The sequence below is a fragment of the Oncorhynchus gorbuscha genome, linkage group LG09 (assembly GCF_021184085.1).
Source record: "Oncorhynchus gorbuscha isolate QuinsamMale2020 ecotype Even-year linkage group LG09, OgorEven_v1.0, whole genome shotgun sequence".
Taxonomy (NCBI): domain Eukaryota; kingdom Metazoa; phylum Chordata; class Actinopteri; order Salmoniformes; family Salmonidae; genus Oncorhynchus; species Oncorhynchus gorbuscha.
In genome coordinates this window covers 52,661,732-52,683,524 of record NC_060181.1, presented here as the reverse complement: position 1 = coordinate 52,683,524, position 21,793 = coordinate 52,661,732, and the positions used below count along the sequence as shown (strand labels likewise).

Here is a 21,793-nt window from a genome sequence, read left to right as displayed (position 1 = left end):
ACAACACCAGTCCCATTTATGACTGGTATAATATATATGATATAATATTATACCTTTTTAAGCATGTTTTCCCAAAATATATATATTTTTATTCATTAGTAAATTTGAGTTTAACCATAGTATTTATTGTAATATTTGTTCTGTCTTTTCTGGTAGATTAAACTGAAATTGAAACCAACTTTCTATGGCTTGTTTAAATATAGAAATATTTTGGAAAGCATTTCATTTTCAAATAACCTAAAGTGGGAGGTTGTAATCTGAATGAAGGGAAAAGGGACATTATTCAACATGTGGTGAGACATTCCTACTAATCTGCTAGAGAACCAGTTTGGATTTAAACGTAACTTTTAAATGACTGAAGCCTTTAGTGCTAATGTTTTAATATTTAATCATTTTAATCAAAATGGAATATTTTTTACTCATTTAATTTTTAAAAACAAGTCGCTAGATGTAGGCAAGGTCACAAGCAAATAGGTAAACTGGGATATGACTAAAGAGATAATCAGGGTCATTTTTCCACAAATAGACAGATATTTTCCTTTTCATGGTAGCAAGATCTTATCGATTTTTGCTAACTTTCTATTAACATTCATTGGATTGAGATCATTTATTTATTTCACCATCAGACGATTTTATTGGTAAACTATATGGTAATGTAAAAGTTGAATTTTTCTGTGATCCAACATGTAACATAGTAGAATTATTATATTTTTTGGGAAAAGAGCAGAAGACACCGCTTCGCTGAGTGGAACAGTGTTTCAGGACATGAACACTTAAGTTATCAGGCTCCGGGCTCTTTTTGTGCTCGTTGTATGAATTCCTCATTGATGACAAGCACACTGTTGGTTGCCATGACATCCTCCTCTTGACAGGCCGGGGGACCGTGTGCGCCACCTGCTTCAAAGCAGGTGAAGAACTTGTTCAGTTTCAGTGGATTCCCGGAGGCAAACACATTCAATATAGGCAGATATCACAGATATTACATCCGTCATCTCGGTTCAGGTCAGCTGAGGATTCTTCAAATACACTCCAGGTAGCACAATCAAAACATCCTTGCAATTTAGCAATACTGTCATTTTCCCACGCCTGTATTTGTTTTTCCACCACCTCCTTTTTGAGTAACTGTCTATAAGTTGGTCGGAGACCATGTTTGACCAACTGCATTGACAATGTTGGCTCTTGGATGGATATAAACAACTGTAAGAAAAAGGTGGAGTAATTCACAGGGGAGGTAGAACGGGCACAGTGACACGGACAGTACATCTATATCAAGAGTGTATTTTTTTCTCTCATGACAATTGTAATTTTACACCATCGGTCATTGATCAGCACACAGACCCCCCTCCATACTCCTTACCAGTAGCCTCACTGTCTCTGTCCATACGGGTAATAGTGAATCCATCAGCGGTGACTTCAGAGTCGGGCACAGCCTCCGACAGCCAAGTTTTGGAAAAGGTCATCACACAGACCTCCCTGTATTCATATATACTGAACAAAAATATAAAACACAACATGCGACAATTTCAACTATCTTTCTGAGTTACAGTTCATATAAGGAAATCAGTCCATTGAAATGAATTATTTAGGCCCTAATCTATAGATTTCACATGACTGGGCAGGGGTGCAGCCATGGGTGGGTTTGGGAGGGCATATGCCCTCTGGGGAGCCAGGCCCAGCCAATCATAATTATTTTTTCCCCACAAAAGGGCTTTATTACAGACATAAATGCTCCTCAGTTTCATCAGCTGTCCAGGTGCCTGGTGTCAGATGATCCCTCAGGCGAAGAAGCCGGACGCGAAGGTCCTGAGCTGCGATTGTGAGGCCGGTTGGACATACTAACAAATTCTCTAAAACGATGTTGGACATGGCTTATGGTAGATAAATGAAGATTAAATTCTCTGGCAACAGCTCTGGTGGACATTCCTGCAGTCAGCATGCCAATTGTATGGTCCCTCAAAACTTGAGACATCTGTGGCATTAGGTTGTGTGACAAAACTGCACATTTTAGAGTTGCCTTTTATTGTCCCCAACAAAAGCTGCACCTGTGTAATGATCATGCTGTTTAATGAGCTTCTTGATACGCCACACCTATCAAGTGGATGGATTATCTTGGCAAAGGAGAAATGCTCAGTCACAGGGATGTAAACATATGAGTGTACAAAATCCCTAAAGTGATTGGACATTGGAGAGCAGGAAGCGTGAATCTTTGTTTTATTCCTCCTCAACCACTGCCGCACACTGTCTTTCCTTCCCCTTTTTCTCTTTGTTCTTAGTAGTCCTTTGCCCGGGTTGTTTTGTCTCACGATCTCTGCAGGTAGTCTAGTGGTTTGAGGGCCAGCTGGGAGCCTACTGTTGGGTTAGAGCGTTGGGCCAGTAACCGAAAGTTTGCTGGATTGAATCCCCAAGCTGACAAGGTAAAATTCTGTCATTCTGCCCCTGAACAAGGCAGTTAACTCACTGTTCCCAGGTAGGCTGTCATTGTAAATAAGAATTTGTTCTTAACTGACTTGCCTAGTAAAATAAGGGTTAAATTGAAATATAAGAAAATGTCCCCCTTGATCCATTCTTCCGAATACGAGTTGTTACATTGTATAGCGAATGTGTGATTCTGCCAACTTTCTCAAAAGATTTTAGATTTTTATTTGATTTATATTAATTTTCCCATTTTTTGAGTATGCAATAGAGAGCAATAGTACGGGCGTCTTTTTGTAGGCACTAACTCCCCCATGTTTCGTCGGACAAATCCTATGGGAAAAGGTGTGTTTTTTGTAGGGTTTTTGTATAAACGTCGAAAATAAGGTCTGTCGTAAACACAGGCTTAGGATATCTTGTTCTATGAGATAATCTTCATCAGTTAAGTAATATTTTGTGAATTTTTAAGCATTTCTACAATAAAAAAAGCACAAAAAGGCTTTATAATTCCTTAAGGTCATGTTAAGTGACTAATATCATCTCAAAACACAAAATATATAAGATCTCCTAAGTCTGTGTTAACCTCAGACCTTATTTTCAATGTGTATCCCAAACCCTTTTCTTTCCCCATTCATTTTCTCCATAGGAATGGCTGATCGAACCAGTGAGTTCTATAGCTCAGTATTTGTATAATTTATGTTATATAGTCTTTTTCCTCATCTTTATCAAGTGTGCCCATAGTTTTAAAGGTTGCCTGTATTTGATTTTCTGCAAGGTTTACAGATCACACCACTATCTGAGACGTCTTCACACTTGGTTAAAAGTTGTGTGAAGTGACAGGGCCCAGCAAGAACCCCCTTGCCTCTAGCTTGGCCCCTCTCTCCTGGAATACAGCCACAGTCACACAACCTTTAACCAAGTGGAAGTAAACCAATAGAAGACGAGAGAAGGCACTCAGAGCCATCTTGGAGTATACGCCACCTCTATCTAGATTGTATTTCACAACAAAGTGAACACAGAGAGGCAGCCATGCAGCCCTTGGTGCACCCAGAGCTCAAATGATCCACAAGAGGGTGTAGGAACAGTCTCACTATAATGACTGTTAGCGTACATGTCAGATGTCACTTGTTAAATCCACTTCAATAAGTGTAGATGAAGGGGAAGAGACAGGTTAAAGAAAGATTTTTAAGCCTTGAGACAATTGAGAAATGGGCTGTGTTTGTGTGCCATTCAGAGACAGGGCAAGACAAAATATTTAAGTGCCTTTGAACGGGGTATGGTAGTAGGTGCCAGGCACACCGGTTTGATTGTGTCAAGAACTGTAACGCTGTTGGGTTTTTCACGATCAACAGTTTCCCGAATGTATCAAGAATGATGCACAACCAAAAGGACATCCAGCCAACTTGACACAACTATGGGAAGCATTGGAGTCAACATCCCTGTGGAACGCTTTCGACACCTTGTAGAGTCCATGCCCAATGAATTGAGGCTGATCTGAAGGCAAAAAGGGGTGCAACTCAATATTAGGAATATTTTGTACACTCAGTGTATAGCAGGTGTTTTAAGTTGTGTGAGCAGTGCACAAGAATAGAGACCAACTCAGCACCAGCAGCCCCAAAACAAACATCAGATTCAGAATTAAAACACCAAATTCATCAAAATAAGGTCTTGACAATTAGCTGAATCAGTCAGGTGGTAGTGTTCGTTGGAACAAAAACCTACACACACTGAAACATACTGAATGTGCAGATATAAATGTAATTAATAGAGATAACCCTGTTCTAGACAATGTTCTGCAGTGCTGCACCTTCTTAAACAGTCCCCCGCTGTAACCAGTTTAAATGTACATTGCTCCAATAGGATGTGTGTAGGGCTTGGCAGCAGCACTGTACACATAATTATAATTAACATACTGTTGATCAGCCCACATTAATGTAACATTAAAGACTAGCCTATGCTGAAGGGTAGGAAACCAAAAGCACATTTATTATTTACTATAAATATCAACGTCTACACCAAAAGACATCTTGTGTAACTCAGGCAGTTGTTGTTGCCATCCTGTACCTGTCACGCAGGTGTGATGTTCGGATGTACTGATCCTGTGCAGGTGTTGTTACACGTGATCTGCCACTGCGAGGACGATCAGCTGTCAGTCCTGTCTCCTTCTAGCATTGTCTTAGGCGTCTCACAGTACGGACATTGCAATTCATTGCCCTGGCCACATCTGCAGTCCTCATGCCTCCTAGCAGCATGCCTAAGGCACGTTCAAGCAGATGAGCAGTGACCCTGGGCATCTTTCTTTTGGTGTTTTTCAGAGTCAGTAGTACGGCCTCTTTCATGTCCTATATTTTCATAACTGTGACCTTAATTGCCTACCGTGTCTTAGCGACCGTTCCACAGGAACATGTTCGTTAATTGTTTATGGTTCATTGAACAAGCATGGGAAACCGTGTTTAAACCCTTTACAATGAAGTTCTGTGAAGTTATTTGGATTTTTACGAATTATCTTTGAAAGACAGTGTCTTGAAAAGGGGACATTTCTTTTTTTGCTGCGTTTACATAACAAGCCACACTTCAATGCAGAGAATAAGAGATGACCACAGAGCATAAAAGTAAATGCAGAGCACAACATTTTTTGTCGGAATAATAACAACACTTTCCTGTTTATAGAAATACAGATCAGAAAGGGAGTATAGTCTCTGTCAAGCCTAGGAGCTTTGACTACTGACTCTGCCCAGAGGCCCGGGCTTATGTGGCACAGACTGTTAGATGCCTTATTCTGCATCATGGTTCGAGTCTCTGTTGCAGTTCCGCTACATTGGTGGCAGCGGTGGGATCACTGCAGTGGTCTCATGTTGGGGAAGCGTGCACTTGCACATTTTCGGGGCTTGGTGCGTGACCTATGAACAGACACCTGGCAGTCGACCAATGGTAGTGTAGTAGTGGGACAGCCTGAACAGGAGTAGCTTGATGTCTCTTGGAAGAAAACTACTCAATTTGAATTGGTGTCCAACATATACTGAACAAACATATAAAAGCAACATGCAACAATTTCAAAGATTGTACTGAGTTTCAGTTCATATGAGGAAATCATTCGATTGAAATAAATAAATTAGGCCCTAATCTATGTATTTCACACGACTGGGAATACAGATATGCATCTGTTGGTCACATATAACTGAAAGAAAATGGGCCTCACAATGGCCTTGATATGTTGTCACTGTATTTCTGTGCATTCAAACTGCCATCGATAAAATGCAATTGTATTCGTTGTCCGTAGCTCATGTCTGCCCATACCATAACACCACCGCCACCAAGGGGCACTCTGTTTACAACGCTGACATCAGCAAACCGCTTGCCCACACGACACCATACACGTGGTCTATGGTTGTGAGGCCGGTTGGACGTACTGCAAAAAAATTGGAAGCGGCTTATGGTAGTAAAATTTACATTCAATTCTCTGGCAACAGCTCTGCATTCTGCATGCCAATTCACCGCTGGCTTAAAACTCTGTGGCATTGTGTTGTGTGACAAAACTGCCTACCTACCTTTTATTGTCCCCAGCACAAGGGACACCTGTGTAATGATCATGCTGTTTAATCAGCTTCTTGATATGCCACACCTGTCAGGTGGATGGATTATCTTGGCAAAGGAGAAATGCTCAGTTACTGGGATATAAACACATTTGTGCACAAAATGTGAGCGAAATAAGCTTTTTGTGCATGTGGAACATTTCTGGGATCTTTTATTTCAGCTCATGAAACATGGGACCAATACTTTACATGTTGCATTTTTATATTTTTTTCAGACAATAAAAAAATAACTGCTACATTTTTGTTCATTTGACTAACAGACTATTTAGCCATAAAGGTGTATCCTACATCGTTTCCATAACTGTACGACAAAATTAACTTGAAGATGCACTACGCCAAAATCACCCTGCCATTTCCTAGTTTCTAAAATTCTAATAGTTTGCCTAATTTCAGTTCAACAAGCAAGTATAGTGTACAGAATCCTTGTACCATCTAAACCGCTGTGAAATATATTTTCCATAACCAAAAATAATGTATTTTCAGCGGTTTGAAGCTGGTGTACAAAAAAATAAAAGATGCAAAAACTAAATTTAAGAACAGGACGCATAGAAATAGCACACATAGAACAGATCTACCACTTCTTAGACTTGCTTTAAATGAGAATGACAGATCTATAACATTTCTATGTGAATTTGGTCGGATTGTCTAGGTCACAAATCAAAAACATTGGTAACGTCATACAAGTCATTTCGACCCCGCCCCTTCCCCCAACGCTTTCAAAAACTCGGTTGTGATTTCCTACGTTGACTCAATAATTTCAACTACATCCCCTTTATAAATACAAGATGCTATGCCAAACAAAAATGTATTAGCTAAAATCATAATTTAGGCCTTTCAGTGGGCCATGTCGTAGGCGAGCTGTATGGCTTCACAATGATAGTTTCGATTAGTCAAAAGTTTGACTGTAAATTACAATAATTTCAAGCAATTGTTTATGGAAGTGCAATATTACAGGGGTCTCTACATATTCCGTTGAACTTTAAAATGGATGTATTTATTTAGCCTTGACCATCTAAACACCATCCTGTCTTGTGTATGTATATTCACTTTGTCATGCGCAACAGAACACTTCTTGAAAACTTTTTCAAACTCACCTTCGTCGCGCAGACTATAGTTATCCTCTTCATCCCTCGTTACTTGCGTGATTATCGAGGAAGCGATGTCCATTTGTTCCGTAAATAAAGAAAAACAGCCGTTTATAATGTTGACTATGTATAATAGCTCATAGAAGTAATAATAGCTAATAGAAGTTTAAATATAGAAAATATTATTTATATTTTGCCACTCACCGCAGGAAAATTAAGTAAAATAACCCATATTCTAAAGCTAATATCTTGAAAACATCGGTGCATATGAAAATGTTAAAATAAAGAAATAAAAGGGTGAGATTCTAGTTGACAACTTTGTTTCAATATGGAGTTCAGTACCTTCAATTTCTCGATACAAACATGGAACTTGACGGTTTCAAGGCAGCCCAGTCTTAAAGCGACAAGTTTATATATTTTGTAATATCCGATAATGATTTATTTCCCATGTTTATTTTTTCATCAATTCATACATATATGTACAGTAACCGGATCATAAAACATAATGGATATTTAACAGTAGACAATATTATTGAATAATATTTATGCTTTTCCTCCAAGCAGTAGGCTATTTCTAGCGATCAAAAATACGATATGCTGCCTTGACGTAACGAGATGTTCGAGAGACGCATTGTTAGTTTCTTGAAAGCTGGATGTTTGCAGTAAACTTTGTTGATCAGGAGCAGCCGACAGGGGTAGCCTTGAAACCGACTAACGAAGGAGAATGGAGGTTAGTAATCAGTGGCATAGTTAGAAATTCGTTGGTAGGTGGGTTTGCAGAAATTTGGTTGGGCCAAAAGTTGGTTGGGCCAAATAAATATATATATATTTATGTTTGCTAAATGAATAAATGAAATAGGCAGTATCATGGTGTATATAGCTATAGAAGCACTGTGACGTACACTGAGTGTACAGAACATTAGGAACATCTGCACTTTCCATGACATAGACTGACCAGGTGAATTGAGGTGAAAGTTATGATCCCTTATTACTTCACTTGTTAAATCAAATCAAGTTGTATTTGTCACTTGCTTTATAATGAACAGGTGTTGACTAACAGTGAAATGTTTACTTATAGGCCCTTCCCAACAATGCAGAGAGGAAAAATAGAATAATTTCTGTCCTGAGTGGTTCAGTTGGTAGAGCATGGATCTTGCAATGCCAGGGATGTCGGTTCAATTCCCATGGGGGACAAGTATGAACAAATAAGAAAATGAATGCACTCACTACTGCACTAGCGTTGGTGTGCAGGGGTTGAGGTAGATAATAAACAGCAGTTTATGTGATGAGTCAAAAGAGATTAGTGCAAAAAAGGTCAATGCAGATATTCCAAGTAGCTATTATATATCAGTCTTATAGCTTGAGGGTAGAAGCTGTTCAGGGTCCTGTTGGCTTCTGGGCTTGCTGTGTGGGAACAGAGAGAACAGTCTATGAGTTCGGTGGCTGTAATCTGACAATTTTTAGGGCCTTCCTCTGACACCACCTGGTATAGAGGTCCTGGATGGCAGGGAAATCGGCCCCAGTGATATATTGGGCCGTACACACTACCCTCTGTAGCGCCTTGCAGTCGGATGCCAAACAGTGGCCATACCAAGCAGTGATGCAGCCAGTCAAGATGCTCTCAATGTAGTTGTAATTTAAAAAATATTATAATTACCCTTTTTTGATCTTATCTCATCGCTGCAACTCCCCAACGGGCTCAGTAGAGGTGAAGGTAGAGTCATGCGTCCTCCGAAACAAGACACACCTAACCACGCTCCTGAACATCCTCCAACTTAACCCGGAAGCCAGCTGCACCAATGTGCATGAAGAAACACTGTTCAACTTGCGACCAGGGTCAGCCTGCAGGCACCCGGCCCGCCTCAATGAGTCACTAGGGCATGATGAAAAGCCCTCCCGGCCAAACCCTCCCTTACCCTGGACGATGCTGGGCCAATTGTGTCTCTTACTATGGGACACCTGGCCATGGCCAGTTGTGGCACATCCCAGGAATGAACCTTTGTCTGTAGTAACGCCTCTAGCACTGCGATGCAGTGCCTTAGACACCAGGAACCTCCCTACACACTGCTGCCACATGCCCAGAAGCTTGACACCTGTAACCTCGTACAGTAATGTATTCGGCATATAAGCTCATACGGGATAACTGAAATATCCTAACATCACTTTGTTCGGCAGAGACTCAATACCAAAACTTAAAAGAACAGACAATGACTCTTCTGTTTCACCACTCACGCCACCCTGCCTGCGTCGCACCAAATGACAAGCATCACAAACATCGGAAATCTTTCCCTTCAGTTGGTCCACTTTAAGATTTACCCCTATCCCAGTAATCTCAGCTTTCAATTATGCCCTTGTCTTGCCCCAATTCGTTTGGCGCAAATCGCCGGCTCCCTTTGACCAGCAGAAACACAAACAATTATCACAAGTCCACTTTTGGGTTACCATCACCGATTCCACAGCATCCAACTCATTTTCACCCACCCTGAAATCACAAATGGATCAGCCAAAATGCAGGGGTCCACTTTCTCCAAAAATGTCACTTCTACCGTCACAGACTCATCTTTATCCTGACCACTGGTGCAAACCTGTCTCCAAGGACTTCACCACACCTGCCACCTCTGATAATTCGCCCTCATTCACTTATATGCCCTCCTCCAGACCTCGATCTGGCATACAGCTCACTCTGCTTACACTTTCTACCATTCTTCTTCATAAACCATCTCCCTTTTTTCCTGAAAATGTTTAGCCGACTCAAGCTGACCCTCCTCCTCTCTCTTCGGTCTCCTCTGCATCCCCTCCATTCCTCATCTGAATTCTATGATAACATTGTACTTCTCCTAACATACATCTCATTCTGGCCATTTCATCAGCTTGGAAAGTCTTAAATTCATACAGTGCTTAACGATTTCTTATGAGGAAGTTGATCTCAATCCTAATTACTCATTCTTGTGTGCAAATAAAGGCTTAGCTAAGCGCTTGGACTCGGTTGGTGCTGCCACCTGGGGATGGAGTGTGGAGGTGCATCCTGGCAGAGTGGTGCTAAACTGTGTGCTAACATTAAACTACCCCCCATATCATAACGACTGGCTGATTGATTGGATAGGATAGCCTGAACAGGAGTTACTGTTGGTTGGTTGTGTTATGCAAATGTATTCATCATTCATCACATATATTTTTCTATATTTTCTGGAGGATAAAAATGAAATTGTAACCAGCTTTGTAAGGCTTGTTAAAGAAAGGGCAAAACTTTATACAACATTTTATTTTTCAATTAGTCTGAAATGAGAAGTTGTAATCTCTATAAAGTCAAAATGGCCATTTTTGAACAAAGGATGAGACTTTCTTAATAATCTACTGGGAACCATTTTGGGTTTAAGTATAATTTATGTATGAGTGAAGCTTTTAGTGAGGTTTAAACCTTTAATGTTTAATAATATTTGCCCCCCAAACTCAAATTCATTATGTAAACATTCCAAATAAAACGAAATAATTTTGCTCATATGGGTGCTTTTTAAATGTGATCAACAAAGACACAACTCAAAGCTCAATTGAAATAACACGAACTGAAACTAATGGGTTTAAGATGTATGTTCTTTATTATTATTCGTAGCTATTCCATGCCAGATTCAGAGAGATTCCACAGAACAAAGAAGGTTAAGAGCCGCATCAAGGGCTCTATTCAATCATAGCGGTTGTTCTGGCAGTGTCAAGAGGTGGAACTGCATTAGAGCTGTCAAATCCACAAGTGGCTCCTAGCATTATACCTAAAGCGGGCATTGCCATTGGCTGCACGGAGTTGCATTACGAGAAATCCCATGCAGCCTTGTTTACAACTTCTAACACTGGAATGTCAGATGCAATCTATACTTCGATTAGGCTGATCGAAATCCTCATTATTTAATTTAATGTTTTTCAATTTGAGAGTCATTATTTCCATTTATACAGTGGGTGGGTCTAATCCTGAATGCTGATTGGTTAAAACTGCATTCCAGCCTGTGTCTGTTCCATAAGTTCCCACCCGCTAAATCTATGACATTAAAATGCCTATTTACTCTTTTTGATCTGACTGTGCAATCAGCCCAGCCAAGCAATTTCTAAACATGATCTCCACTATAAATAGCATCTCGACATTATCTCACATTTCTTTTAGACTAACATTTAGTTTCAATATTCAAATTCGATCTCCAGCTGTCCCATAGTAATGATCGTGTCGGGAGTCGGGACGACACAGCATGCAGACAGCGTTTCTCATCCAGTCGAAATCACGAATCATCTGGGAAATGTTTATGGATATATACAAAGAAATGTAAATTGTTAAAAGGTCAAACAAAATGAAGTGCAGCTAGTTTGCAGTCTTTCCAACAGTTTGAAGTGATTGTGCTGGCTGTGTTGTTGGCTAGCTCCTCTGAACAACAGTGTCCTAACGAGAGAGTATATTTTCTATGCCAGGCAAAATCGTTCCTCATTAGCTCATTGTTATGGATGTATCCAAATAACTGTCACTAGAAAACAGCTTAAAACAAATGCATATGCAGCTACTTCGCTGTTATTCTGGCTGCACTTTTTGACGTGACTAAGTTATCCGTAGTTGACTAGCTATCAAGCAAGGGATAAGAACCTGGCAACGGAATATTTAGAACGAATAACTGGGTCGCGTCCGTAGATACAGAACAAATACACGGAACGACTGGGTCCCGGCAACTGAACCGATAGAACGAACGACCAGCCGGCTTGGATAACAACCATAGACTTGTGTCGGGACTATATCTTGTGGAAGGATGAAATAGTATGAATACAATCATCGAAATAAGGTTTTTAATGAAAAATCTGAATCATTATTTGAGTATGTTGGTAACCTGTTGTATAAAAGTGATAATGCACTCAAAGCCGGTGTTTGGCGGATATATTGGCACGGTTTGCCGGCCCTTGACTTTGTCTTGGGCCTAACAACACCCGTGTCAATATATCCTCCAAATACCAGCTTCTAGGGCATTATCACTTATATAGCATACACTTTCTCATGGGTGTATTTTCGGGACAATGATTTGACAGCTCCAATGCAGTTTCACCTCCGACACAGCCGACACCCTAGCTGATGTTTTGGCAATCTCCGCTTAATGCTTAATCTGATTTAAACTAGGCCCAAGCTGAATTGCTCAATCAATGAATAAATAAATAAACACACACACACACAAAGCCATCCAGTATCATAGTATCCCCCCCCCTGAATAAATAATTATTTAATTAAAGCTAATATTGATTCTCAACATACAAAGCAAACGTTTGTGTTTCAATGTGCATTACCTGGGACACCGCAATAATTCAAGGTATCTTACTTTGGTACAAAACTATTAACTTTATCATTACCAACCTTGCAAACAGTTCCATTCCATAATAATTTGCAATTACTTTACTTCTTAATGTACTGGAGGTGTCTTGCACATTCCTTCCTTGTATTCATACATCAATATTCACTCTCTCTATTTTTAAATGTTAATATGGTCTTCACAATCCATTGAAATATATTCTTAATCCATTTTGTAGATTTACCCCAAGTACTCCTGTCATCCAAGAAAATTGGGCATATCATAATTGTATACAAAACTGCATGATACGACACACAGGGCAGGCATCAAACTAATATCATACTTGACAATGGTATTCAACTACAAGAATCCTGCTGAAATACTTAATTGTTAACAAACTGCTGATTTAAAAACTGAAATACAATGTAAAGTAAAAATCAACATCATGACACTCATTTGCCGCATCACTTCCTGACTATACCACAAAAATATATATCATATCTATACTATTAAATCTCTTTTGATATACTGTTTCGATGTTGGATGATGAAGATATCAAAACAGAATCAAATAACTAAATTCTCAAATGTTTATGAAACGTTCACACTTTCTTCATCTGCGTGGATGTGACTGACATGCACCTACACACATTTATTTTTCAAATATGGCAATAACCCCAAAACAAAGATACATTCTTTCTCCAAGCATCATCCTGATTTAAAAGTGGGAACTTGTATTATCTGTGTACTAATTTACATTCTTACAGTCAAAGAGGTCCTGTTTAACTGTAGATTAAACCAATCATCACTCCCTCTACCCATTCACATTTTACAATGTAATTTGTCAAAATGTTCAATCTGAACTCTAGTAAGGGCACTTGTAAGCTACATTATACCCTGTGACTCAAGACACCCTCAGCTAATGTGAATCTAAGGTACTGGAGTTCAAGGCAGCCTTTGTATAGACAGACTTGGTATACACAAATCCTCTGCAATGTCCATGAATTATGGGAACTATAGGAAAATGTAGCCATTGACATAGTAATATATAATGACAATGACTCAACGGGCCAAATCAGAATGCCTTTCAGAATATTTTCAGGCAGATGATGTCCCATTCCTTGATTTGGGTTGCATTGATTGGTTGTTCACTGTTCTGGTAGCTCTTGCTGATCTTGCCTCGACCATTTAGCTAACAATTATTTCTCAATGCATTAATTCTGTCTCATGTTTTCAAGAACATTCTGATGATCAGAGATAGAAAATGACACTGAGCTCTATGCTGTGCATACCGTAGCACCCAAAATCATGGGTAAAAGATGTTATCAGTAGTGTCGTTTTGTTCATTAAAAATTGCTTAGAAGAGACAATCTCCACACATGTCATTATCCTAGGGAAAGATAAAATCACACATGCACTAGATGTTTCGAGAAGATATCTGGTTGATGTACATGGATACAAGAGGATCAGATGAAAACTTTGTGAAATTGTTAACATAAAAAAAGAGAGCAGAGGTTTGGAACTTTGAGCTGGCATCCAGTCCTTGAGAAACATGTATCACCCCATGAAATACACAAAGACCCATCATGGGATTGTCTCATTGCAAGACAAAAAATGTGTGGCTTCCTGTAGGCTTAGTATGGGGACTTTCTGGTGGAGGCAGAGAGGTTAGATCCTCAATATTCAGAACCAGTGCTGGATTTTGTGATTTTATGTCCATTTGGCTGAAAAGGTCAAAGTCACACCTCATCTCACCAAGTTAGGGAGCTCGGTCCTAAGACCTGCCTCGTTTAGATTGCGTACTTCCTCTAAGGCAACAGCTCCTGTCTTCATGCATTTGACATATGAAGCCATGCTCACTGTGTGACCGGTGTCATGGGCAAAGGGGGTATAGGGCTGGTGGGTGACTGGGGCGAGCTCTGGTATGACCGGAGAAGGACCTTGTGCTTGGTGGCCACCCCCACCCGCAGGCTCTGCTGTTCGTCCAGGTATTCCTTGAGGCGCGTGGTGGTGAAGGTGAGGGTCTGCCGCCGCAGCCGCATCAGGTAGGCATCCTGGAGCCATGAGTTGTTGTAGCAGTCCTTGATGGAAGGACGGGCCCTGAAACAGAGGTTACAACCAGGGTCAGTACAGACAGTAGATAATATAATCAATGGACCAATTAATCTAAAGAAAAGAGCACTCAATTGGTATTAATTATCAGCTGCACTTACCAAGGGTAGCTACACAGGATCTTCTTTAAAAACAGAGAGGCACTTTGAGACACATTCTGGTACAGTTTGCCCAAGTCAAACTTGGCTGCCAGGATTCTGGCTTCAGCCTCCTGTGGATCATAATCCATGAAGGGCGACCTTCCGCTTAGCCTGAAAACGTTTGAAATGGGTTTTTAAATAGGTTTGAAATAAACATACAGGTCAGAGCACTTAAAATAAACAAATTAACACATCATTAATTAATTAATTCATGTGTAACAATTTGTGTGTTGAGACATTTAAATGAACGTGTAAGTTTGATTTTATTAATGTAAAGCAGGTGCCCATCTCTTACACTGTGTAGATGGCTGCAAAAATGGATTCATTCATAAAAAATAAAAATAAACTTACAGAACTGTATAGGGACAAATTGCAACTCATGAATGGTACTTGAATTAACTTGGATTTGGCTTAAATTTCAAATGAGTTCAAATGACATTGGCCCAAAGCCTTGGCCATACTCACATGATGAAGGTCAACACGCCTACACTCCAAATGTCAGCCGGAGGGCCCACCACATCCCCTTTCAGCATCTCAGGCGCTTTAGGGAAAGGTTAGGAAAAAGAGAACAGGTTAGGGAAAGGTTAGTGTGAGAACTTTGAGGCATTCAGGACACATAAAGTGGCACAACTAGCGTGTGTTCACATACTGTACCTGGTATTAACACATGATTAATTGATCAAAGATTCATCAATCACAATCTGTTCATCGCTCAGTCGGTTCATCTGCACATGGTATTATGAGCCATCCCTTACCGTCTGTGTCTACATTGTGCCACAGAGACCGACCGATTGGCTACAGAGCATTTTCTGCACAGAACACATTTTGATATGCTTGAAATTCCCTGTTCAGATTGCCCAGGTTTTAAAAAACTATCACATTAATACATATTATTATACACAAGGACTTGACTTACACATATACTCCAGAGTTCCAACAGGTGGGCTGAACTGCTTGAGGAAGAGTGGGTTAAAGGTCTGGGCGCTGCCAAAGTCAATGATCTTCACTACGTTCATGTAGGTGATGATGATGTTCTCCGGCTTGATGTCCAAGTGCAGGATGCGGCGGTTGTGCAGGTAATCCAAACCCTGCAGGACCTGAACGATGTAGCCCACCACGTCATCCTCTGAGTAGCGGAATCTAGGGGGACAACAAAGGATGAAAGTGTTGCGGTCAATTCCATCAATTGAGAAAGTAAACTGAAATTCAATTTCTTTTGATTTGACTTGAATTGAATTTCTTTGGGTAAAAAAAGAATACCACAAGATTTGGATTGCATCCCCTGACTATAGCCCTTTAAAACATGAATAGAAACACTCATTTCCAAAGCTGTCCTTGAAGATAAATAGCTTTTCAACAAAGAAATCCAATGGAATTGACCCCAACCCTGGCCCAGGGATACTATACAGAGCAAAAGTAATCATTACATACAAAATCATATAACAGAAATAAGATAGTTATTTCCATTAGTAGGTACACATAAGAATATGTGTTGTGTGACCTGTCGATGAGGCTGTAGAGGAGCTCTTTTCCACTGCAGCACTCCGAGATGAGCACTAGGTAGCGGGGCGTGACGTAAGCCTCGTGCAGAGCCATGATCTTGTCGTGGTGGAGGGACTTGAGGATGTCGTACTCCTGCAGCACTGTCTGTTTATTGTCTGCCTCGTAGGGCACAATCTTAGCCATGAACAGGTTGCCCGTGGCGTTCTCTCTACACTCTCGGATCACGCCAAAGCGGCCCCTTTAAGGCAAACAAAGAGACAACCTTGAGTTGACACTTCAAAAAAATCCAGCACGTATAACTGTATACAAACCATTCAAATGTTGTAAAATAAGGCTTATATTAGACTGTATGATGTCTCTCTAAATGTATCAACATTACAACAGACTCAAAAGTAATTCTAACAGAATTAGACATTGAATTAGAGGTAGATTTCCAAGGAAATGCATTATATAATAAATAATAATAGTGTTTGATAATAATAATAATAATAATATACTGACCAAAAATATAAATGCAACATGTAAAGTGTCCGTCCCATGTTTCATGAAATAAAATAATCCTAAAAACTTTTTTTTTCAGATTCTGTGCTAAAATGTATTATGCTAGGGACAATAAAAGGCCACTAAAATGTGTAGTTTTGTCACACAACACAATGCCACAGATGTCTAAAGTTTTGAGGGAGCGTGGAATTTGCAGGCAGGACAGTCCACCAGAGTTCTTGCCAAAGAATGCAATGTTAATTTCTCTACCATAAGCCGCCTCAAACGTCTTTTTAAAGAAATTTGCAGTACGCCAAACCGGCCTCACAACCGCAGACCACGTGTAACCATGCCAGCCCAGGACGTCCACATTTGGCTCCTTCACCTGTGGGATCGTCTGAGACCAGACATCCAGACAGCTGATGAAATTGTGGGATGGCACAACTTAAGAATTTCTGCACAAACTGTCAAACAAGAAACAACGTCAGCACAAGAACGGTTCGTCGGGAGATTGATGAAATGGGTTTCTGTGGCCGGCCAGCCTTACACGAGCCTAAGATCACCATGCGCAACGCCAAGCGTCAGTTGGAGTGGTGTAAAGTTTTCCGCCATTGGAATCTGGAGCAGTGGAAACACATTCTTTGGCGTGATGAATCACGCTTCACCATCTGGCAGTCTGACAGATGAATCTGGGTTTGGTGGATGAGGAGAAAGCTACCTGCCCGAATGCATAGTGTCAACTGTAAAGTTTGGTTCAGGAGGAATAATGGTCTGGGGCTGTTTTTCATGGTTCGCGCTAGGCCCCTTAGGTCCATTGAAGGGAAATCTTAACGTTACAGCATACAATGTCATTCTAGACGATTCTGTGCTTCCAACATTGGGGCAACAGTTTGGGGAAGGCCCTTTCCTATTTCAGCATGACAATGCCCCCTTGCACAAAGCAAGGTTTATACAGAAATGTTTTGTTGAGATTGGTGTGGAAGAACTTTACTAGCCTGCACAGAGCCCTGACCATAACCTCATCGAACAACTTTGGGATGAATTGGAACGCCGGCTGCGAGCCACGCCTAATCGCCCAACATCAGTGCCCGACCTAAATAATGCTCTTGAGGCTGAATGTTCTAGTGGAAAGCCTTCCCAGAAGAGTGGAGGCTGTTATAGCAGCAAAGGGGAGACCAACTCCATATTAATGCCCGTGATTTTGGAATGAGATGTTCGACGAGCAGGTGTCCACATACTTTTGGTCATGTATTGTATCTGTGACCAACAGAGGCATATCTGTATTCCCAGTCATGTGAAATCCATAGATCCCGACCTTATTAATTTATTTCAATTTATTGATTTCCTTATATGAACAGTAACTCGGTAAAATCTTTTAAATTGTTGCATGTTGCATTTTTGTTCAGTGAAATAACACAGTTATGGATAGACAGTCTAGAGGGAAATGCTGTGTCTAAAATATCCCTGAGCATAACACTGTGGGAGCATTGTGGACATTACTTTTTACATTCTTTACCTGGCCTTCTCATCCATGAAGGTGTACGGTTTCTGGGGCACTCCCTGGCGCAGGGAACTCTCACCAGGGCGCCCCCAAGGGCGTCTTGCGTCCTGACAGGGTGCTGGAGGGGGTCATCCGCCCAGACGGGGTCATACGTGTGGGTGTAATCCCACCATCCCCTACAGGACTCATGCTGGAAACCAGCACCACCGGGGGTGAGATGGGGGTGGAGGGGGATGGTGGGATGACGCGTGCCGTGGTAGCCGGTATTGGCGCATACATGGGCACAGACGAAATGGGTTTGCCAATGGCTGTGGGAGGGGCCACAGGTGGGGGCAGGGTCTTAGTCATGGGCGAGACTATATTGATGGGACTCTGGGGTTTGGGGAGAACGATAGGAGGAGCAAGCTTGGTTACGGTTCCCAGTTGAGACTGTGCCGTTTTTGTGACGTTGATATTGATGGTGGTCTTGGCTTTGGCTGGGGCAGGAGCGGACTGAACTGGAGACGGGATTTGGATCTCAGGGATGGCCCGATGGGATGGGGCCACATTAGTAACAATGGGGGCGGAGGCAGCGCTGGTTAGGGTCTGAGGGACTGAGGGTTTGGAATCAACAGGTTTAAAAGCGGGGATAGAAGCAATAGACTTGGCCGCTGGTACAGCAGGAGCAGGAGCAGCAGCAGAGGGGGATGGGGTCTGTGTGGATGGGGAGAAAGATGGGGCTGGGGTCGGCACTTTACTAGGCACAGGCTTCATGGAGGGGACGGTAATTGCTGACGTTTTGACAGCCGGTGCTGCATGGACTGTCTTCACAACGACTGATCCACTGGATTTTGTTGGTGCTGTTGATTCAGAATAATACAGTTCTTAGTATTACGAGAGTGAGCCCTCTCGTAGAATTCTATGAAAAAGACTTTGCTAGGAAACATTCATATTTGATGGAGAAAGTATAGGAGTTTACAGGAGTTTGTCAATCTCCAGGTGCCTAGTACATCATACATGTGTGCAGACATTTAAACCAAATGGAAAATAAATGTACGATAATAATGACATACTGTATTACCGTTAGGTCTTCATAGTAGAAAGTAGCACATACCTGAGGCGTCCAGGCACACTAACTCTGAGAGGTTACTGTATGGTCCTTGGCCTGCCTTGTTCACACACGCCACTCTAAACCTGAAGGTGCCCCTTCCTGGCAAGTCTACCACATTGTAGTAACAGTCAGCCACTCCAGTGGCCACGATGAGCCAGTTACTCTCACCTGGGGGAGAAAGACCATAGACATACATTTACGTGTTCATGTTTATATTTCATTTAGAAAGACACATTTCAATCAATCGTCAGAGAATAAGGTCCAGGAAGGCAGTTATTTTGAATGAATCATTGGCATAATAAAACTGCATTAAAAAAAATGTATCTTGTGTCACCCAGCTCCTCTGCACACTCCGCTGGCTTTCAGTCAAAGATCGCTTCCACTACAAGTCCATGTTGCTTACCTATGGAACAGCAGGAGGAACTGCGCCTCCCTACCTTCATGCTATGCTCAAACCCTACAACGCAACCTGAGCACTTTGTTCAGCCATCTCACGTCTCTTGGCCCTCCCCCTCTACTGAAGGGGCAGCTCCTGCTCAGCCCAGTCCAAGCTCTTCTCTGTCCTGGCACCCCAATGGTGGAGCCAGCTACCCCCTGAAACTAGAACAGAGTCCCTACCCATCTCCTGAAAACATCTGAAACCCTACCTCTTCAAACAGTATCTTAAACAATCCACCTCCTCACCTTAAATACAAAATGTAAAATGTTTACCAGCACTTGCACTTGACCCCCCCTGGCACTTGATCCCCCTTGCACTTAACCCCACTTAGCTATCTTAAGATGATTTAACTAACTGTAAGTCGCTCTGAATAAGAGTGTCTGCTAAATGTGTCACGGCCTGATCTGTTTCATCTGTCCTTGTGATTGTCTCCACCCCCTCCAGGTGTGGCTTATTTTCCCCAGTGTATTTATCCCTGTGTTTCCTGTCTCTCTGTGCCAGTTCGTCTTGTATGTTTCCAAGTCAACCAGCGTTTTTCCCGTTCTCCTGCTTTTTGCATTCTCCTTTTACTAGTCCTCACGGTTTTGACCCTTACCTGTTTCTGGACTTTGTACCCGCCTGCCTGACTATTCTGCCCGCTTAACTACAAGCCTTTCTGCCACTCTGTACCTCCTGGGCTCTGATCTGGTTTTGACCTTTTTGCCTGTCCACGAACATTCTCTTGCCTAATCCTTTTTGGATGAATAAACGTTGTAAGACTCCAACCATCTGCCTCCTGCGTCTGCATTTGGGTCTCGCCTTGTGCCTTGATAAAATGATTACAATTTTAAATGTAAATGTATTTCTATCAGTGATTGAACAGAACAACATTGCAATATTGCTAATGACTGCAACAGAGCAGTAATGTGTTGGACTGTGTACATTTGGCGTATGATACAACTGAATTTGGACAGTAATGGCTTTAAGTTCAGACTTTGAAATGATACGAATGAAGTTATATGTGTGAGTGTATGTGACACCATGACTCACCCTCTGCTTTTCTCTCCAGAGAGTAGGTGCAGGGGGCTGTAGTGTCTGATGGCCTCCAGAGGACCAGGGCAGTGTTCTTATAGCGCTGGGGAACCTCAGGAGTCCCAGGATGATTGGGCAGCCCTAGAAGGGCAGAGAGATATAGGTACAACTCAGTCCTGTTCATTCAAAACCACTAAAAGTGTTTCAAATGATTAGGCCTAAATAAAAAAGATTTTCAGTTGCAACAGATTTGGTCTAAAGATAGATCAATATCAAGTTGATGGTAATTCATTGGGTATCATTTTCTGACATGACAAAATTAGGAAGGAATTTGCGCTAGAATAGGTTCATTCGAACAACGGAGTTGACCAAGGGGTCTATCCAAACCTAAATAATAGAGCAGGATAATCTGTAATTTAGAAAACCAACAAAAAAATAACTACAATTCTCCCTCTCCCTCTATTTCCCTCTCTGAGGTGTGTGACTCTTACGGGCAAGGGAGAGAGTACAGGAGCTGGAGACCGAAGCCAGAGGGTTGGTAGCCACACACTCGTATAGCCCTGCATCCTTCTTGGTGGTTGTCATGATCATCAGCAGCTGCCTGCCATCCGGACAGGAGATCATGTTCATTCTGGCATCAATCTGCAGAGGCTTCTTATCTGAAATGGGAGGAAAAGGTCAACTTAAAGCCAACAGTTATAATGCAATATGATGCATTTATAATGCATTCAGGAAAGAATTCAGACCCTTTAACCTTTTCCACATTTTGTTACGTTACAGCCTTATTCTAAAATTAATAAAATAAATAAAAACAGAAATACCTTATTCACATACTGTAAGTAGTCAGACCCTTTGCTATGAGACTTGAAATTGAGCTCAGGTAAATCCTGTTTCCATTGATCATCCTTGAGATATTTCTACAACTTGATTGAAGTCCACCTGTGGTAAATTCAATTTAAAGGACAATATTTGGAAAGGCACATACCTGCCTATATATGGTCCCACAGTTGACAATGCATGTCAGAGGAGCTCCGAGACAGGATTGCATCGAAGCACAGATCTGGGGAAGGGTACCAAAACATTTTTGCAGCATTGAAGTTCCCCACGAACACAGTGGCCTCC

The 21,793-nt window shown here is 41.4% G+C and overlaps 1 protein-coding gene, 1 long non-coding RNA gene and 1 pseudogene across 2 annotated transcripts in view; 1 reads left to right on the top strand and 2 right to left on the bottom strand.

Annotated features, from left to right (window-relative positions):
* Nucleotides 1–7,423, bottom strand: part of LOC124043748 — a 61,661-nt pseudogene extending 54,238 nt beyond the window's left edge.
* Nucleotides 7,424–7,642: 219 nt separating this feature from the next.
* LOC124043749 lies at nucleotides 7,643–21,451 on the top strand. Its single transcript, XR_006840378.1, has 3 exons — nucleotides 7,643–7,820; nucleotides 20,709–20,834; nucleotides 21,148–21,451. It is a non-coding gene; the product is annotated as an uncharacterized LOC124043749 (long non-coding RNA).
* LOC124043747 (striated muscle preferentially expressed protein kinase-like) overlaps nucleotides 10,664–21,793 on the bottom strand; it is a 144,553-nt gene continuing 133,423 nt past the window's right edge. Inside the window, exons 33-42 of the mRNA XM_046362671.1 lie at nucleotides 21,163–21,330; nucleotides 20,690–20,812; nucleotides 19,225–19,389; nucleotides 18,244–18,970; nucleotides 18,147–18,203; nucleotides 16,149–16,388; nucleotides 15,564–15,787; nucleotides 15,113–15,188; nucleotides 14,609–14,758; nucleotides 10,664–14,495 (exon numbers count right to left, since the gene is read on the bottom strand). Coding sequence (XP_046218627.1) covers nucleotides 14,252–14,495; nucleotides 14,609–14,758; nucleotides 15,113–15,188; nucleotides 15,564–15,787; nucleotides 16,149–16,388; nucleotides 18,147–18,203; nucleotides 18,244–18,970; nucleotides 19,225–19,389; nucleotides 20,690–20,812; nucleotides 21,163–21,330 — 2,174 coding nt within the window. The 3' untranslated portion in view covers nucleotides 10,664–14,251. The remainder of the gene's footprint in view (nucleotides 14,496–14,608; nucleotides 14,759–15,112; nucleotides 15,189–15,563; nucleotides 15,788–16,148; nucleotides 16,389–18,146; nucleotides 18,204–18,243; nucleotides 18,971–19,224; nucleotides 19,390–20,689; nucleotides 20,813–21,162; nucleotides 21,331–21,793) is intronic.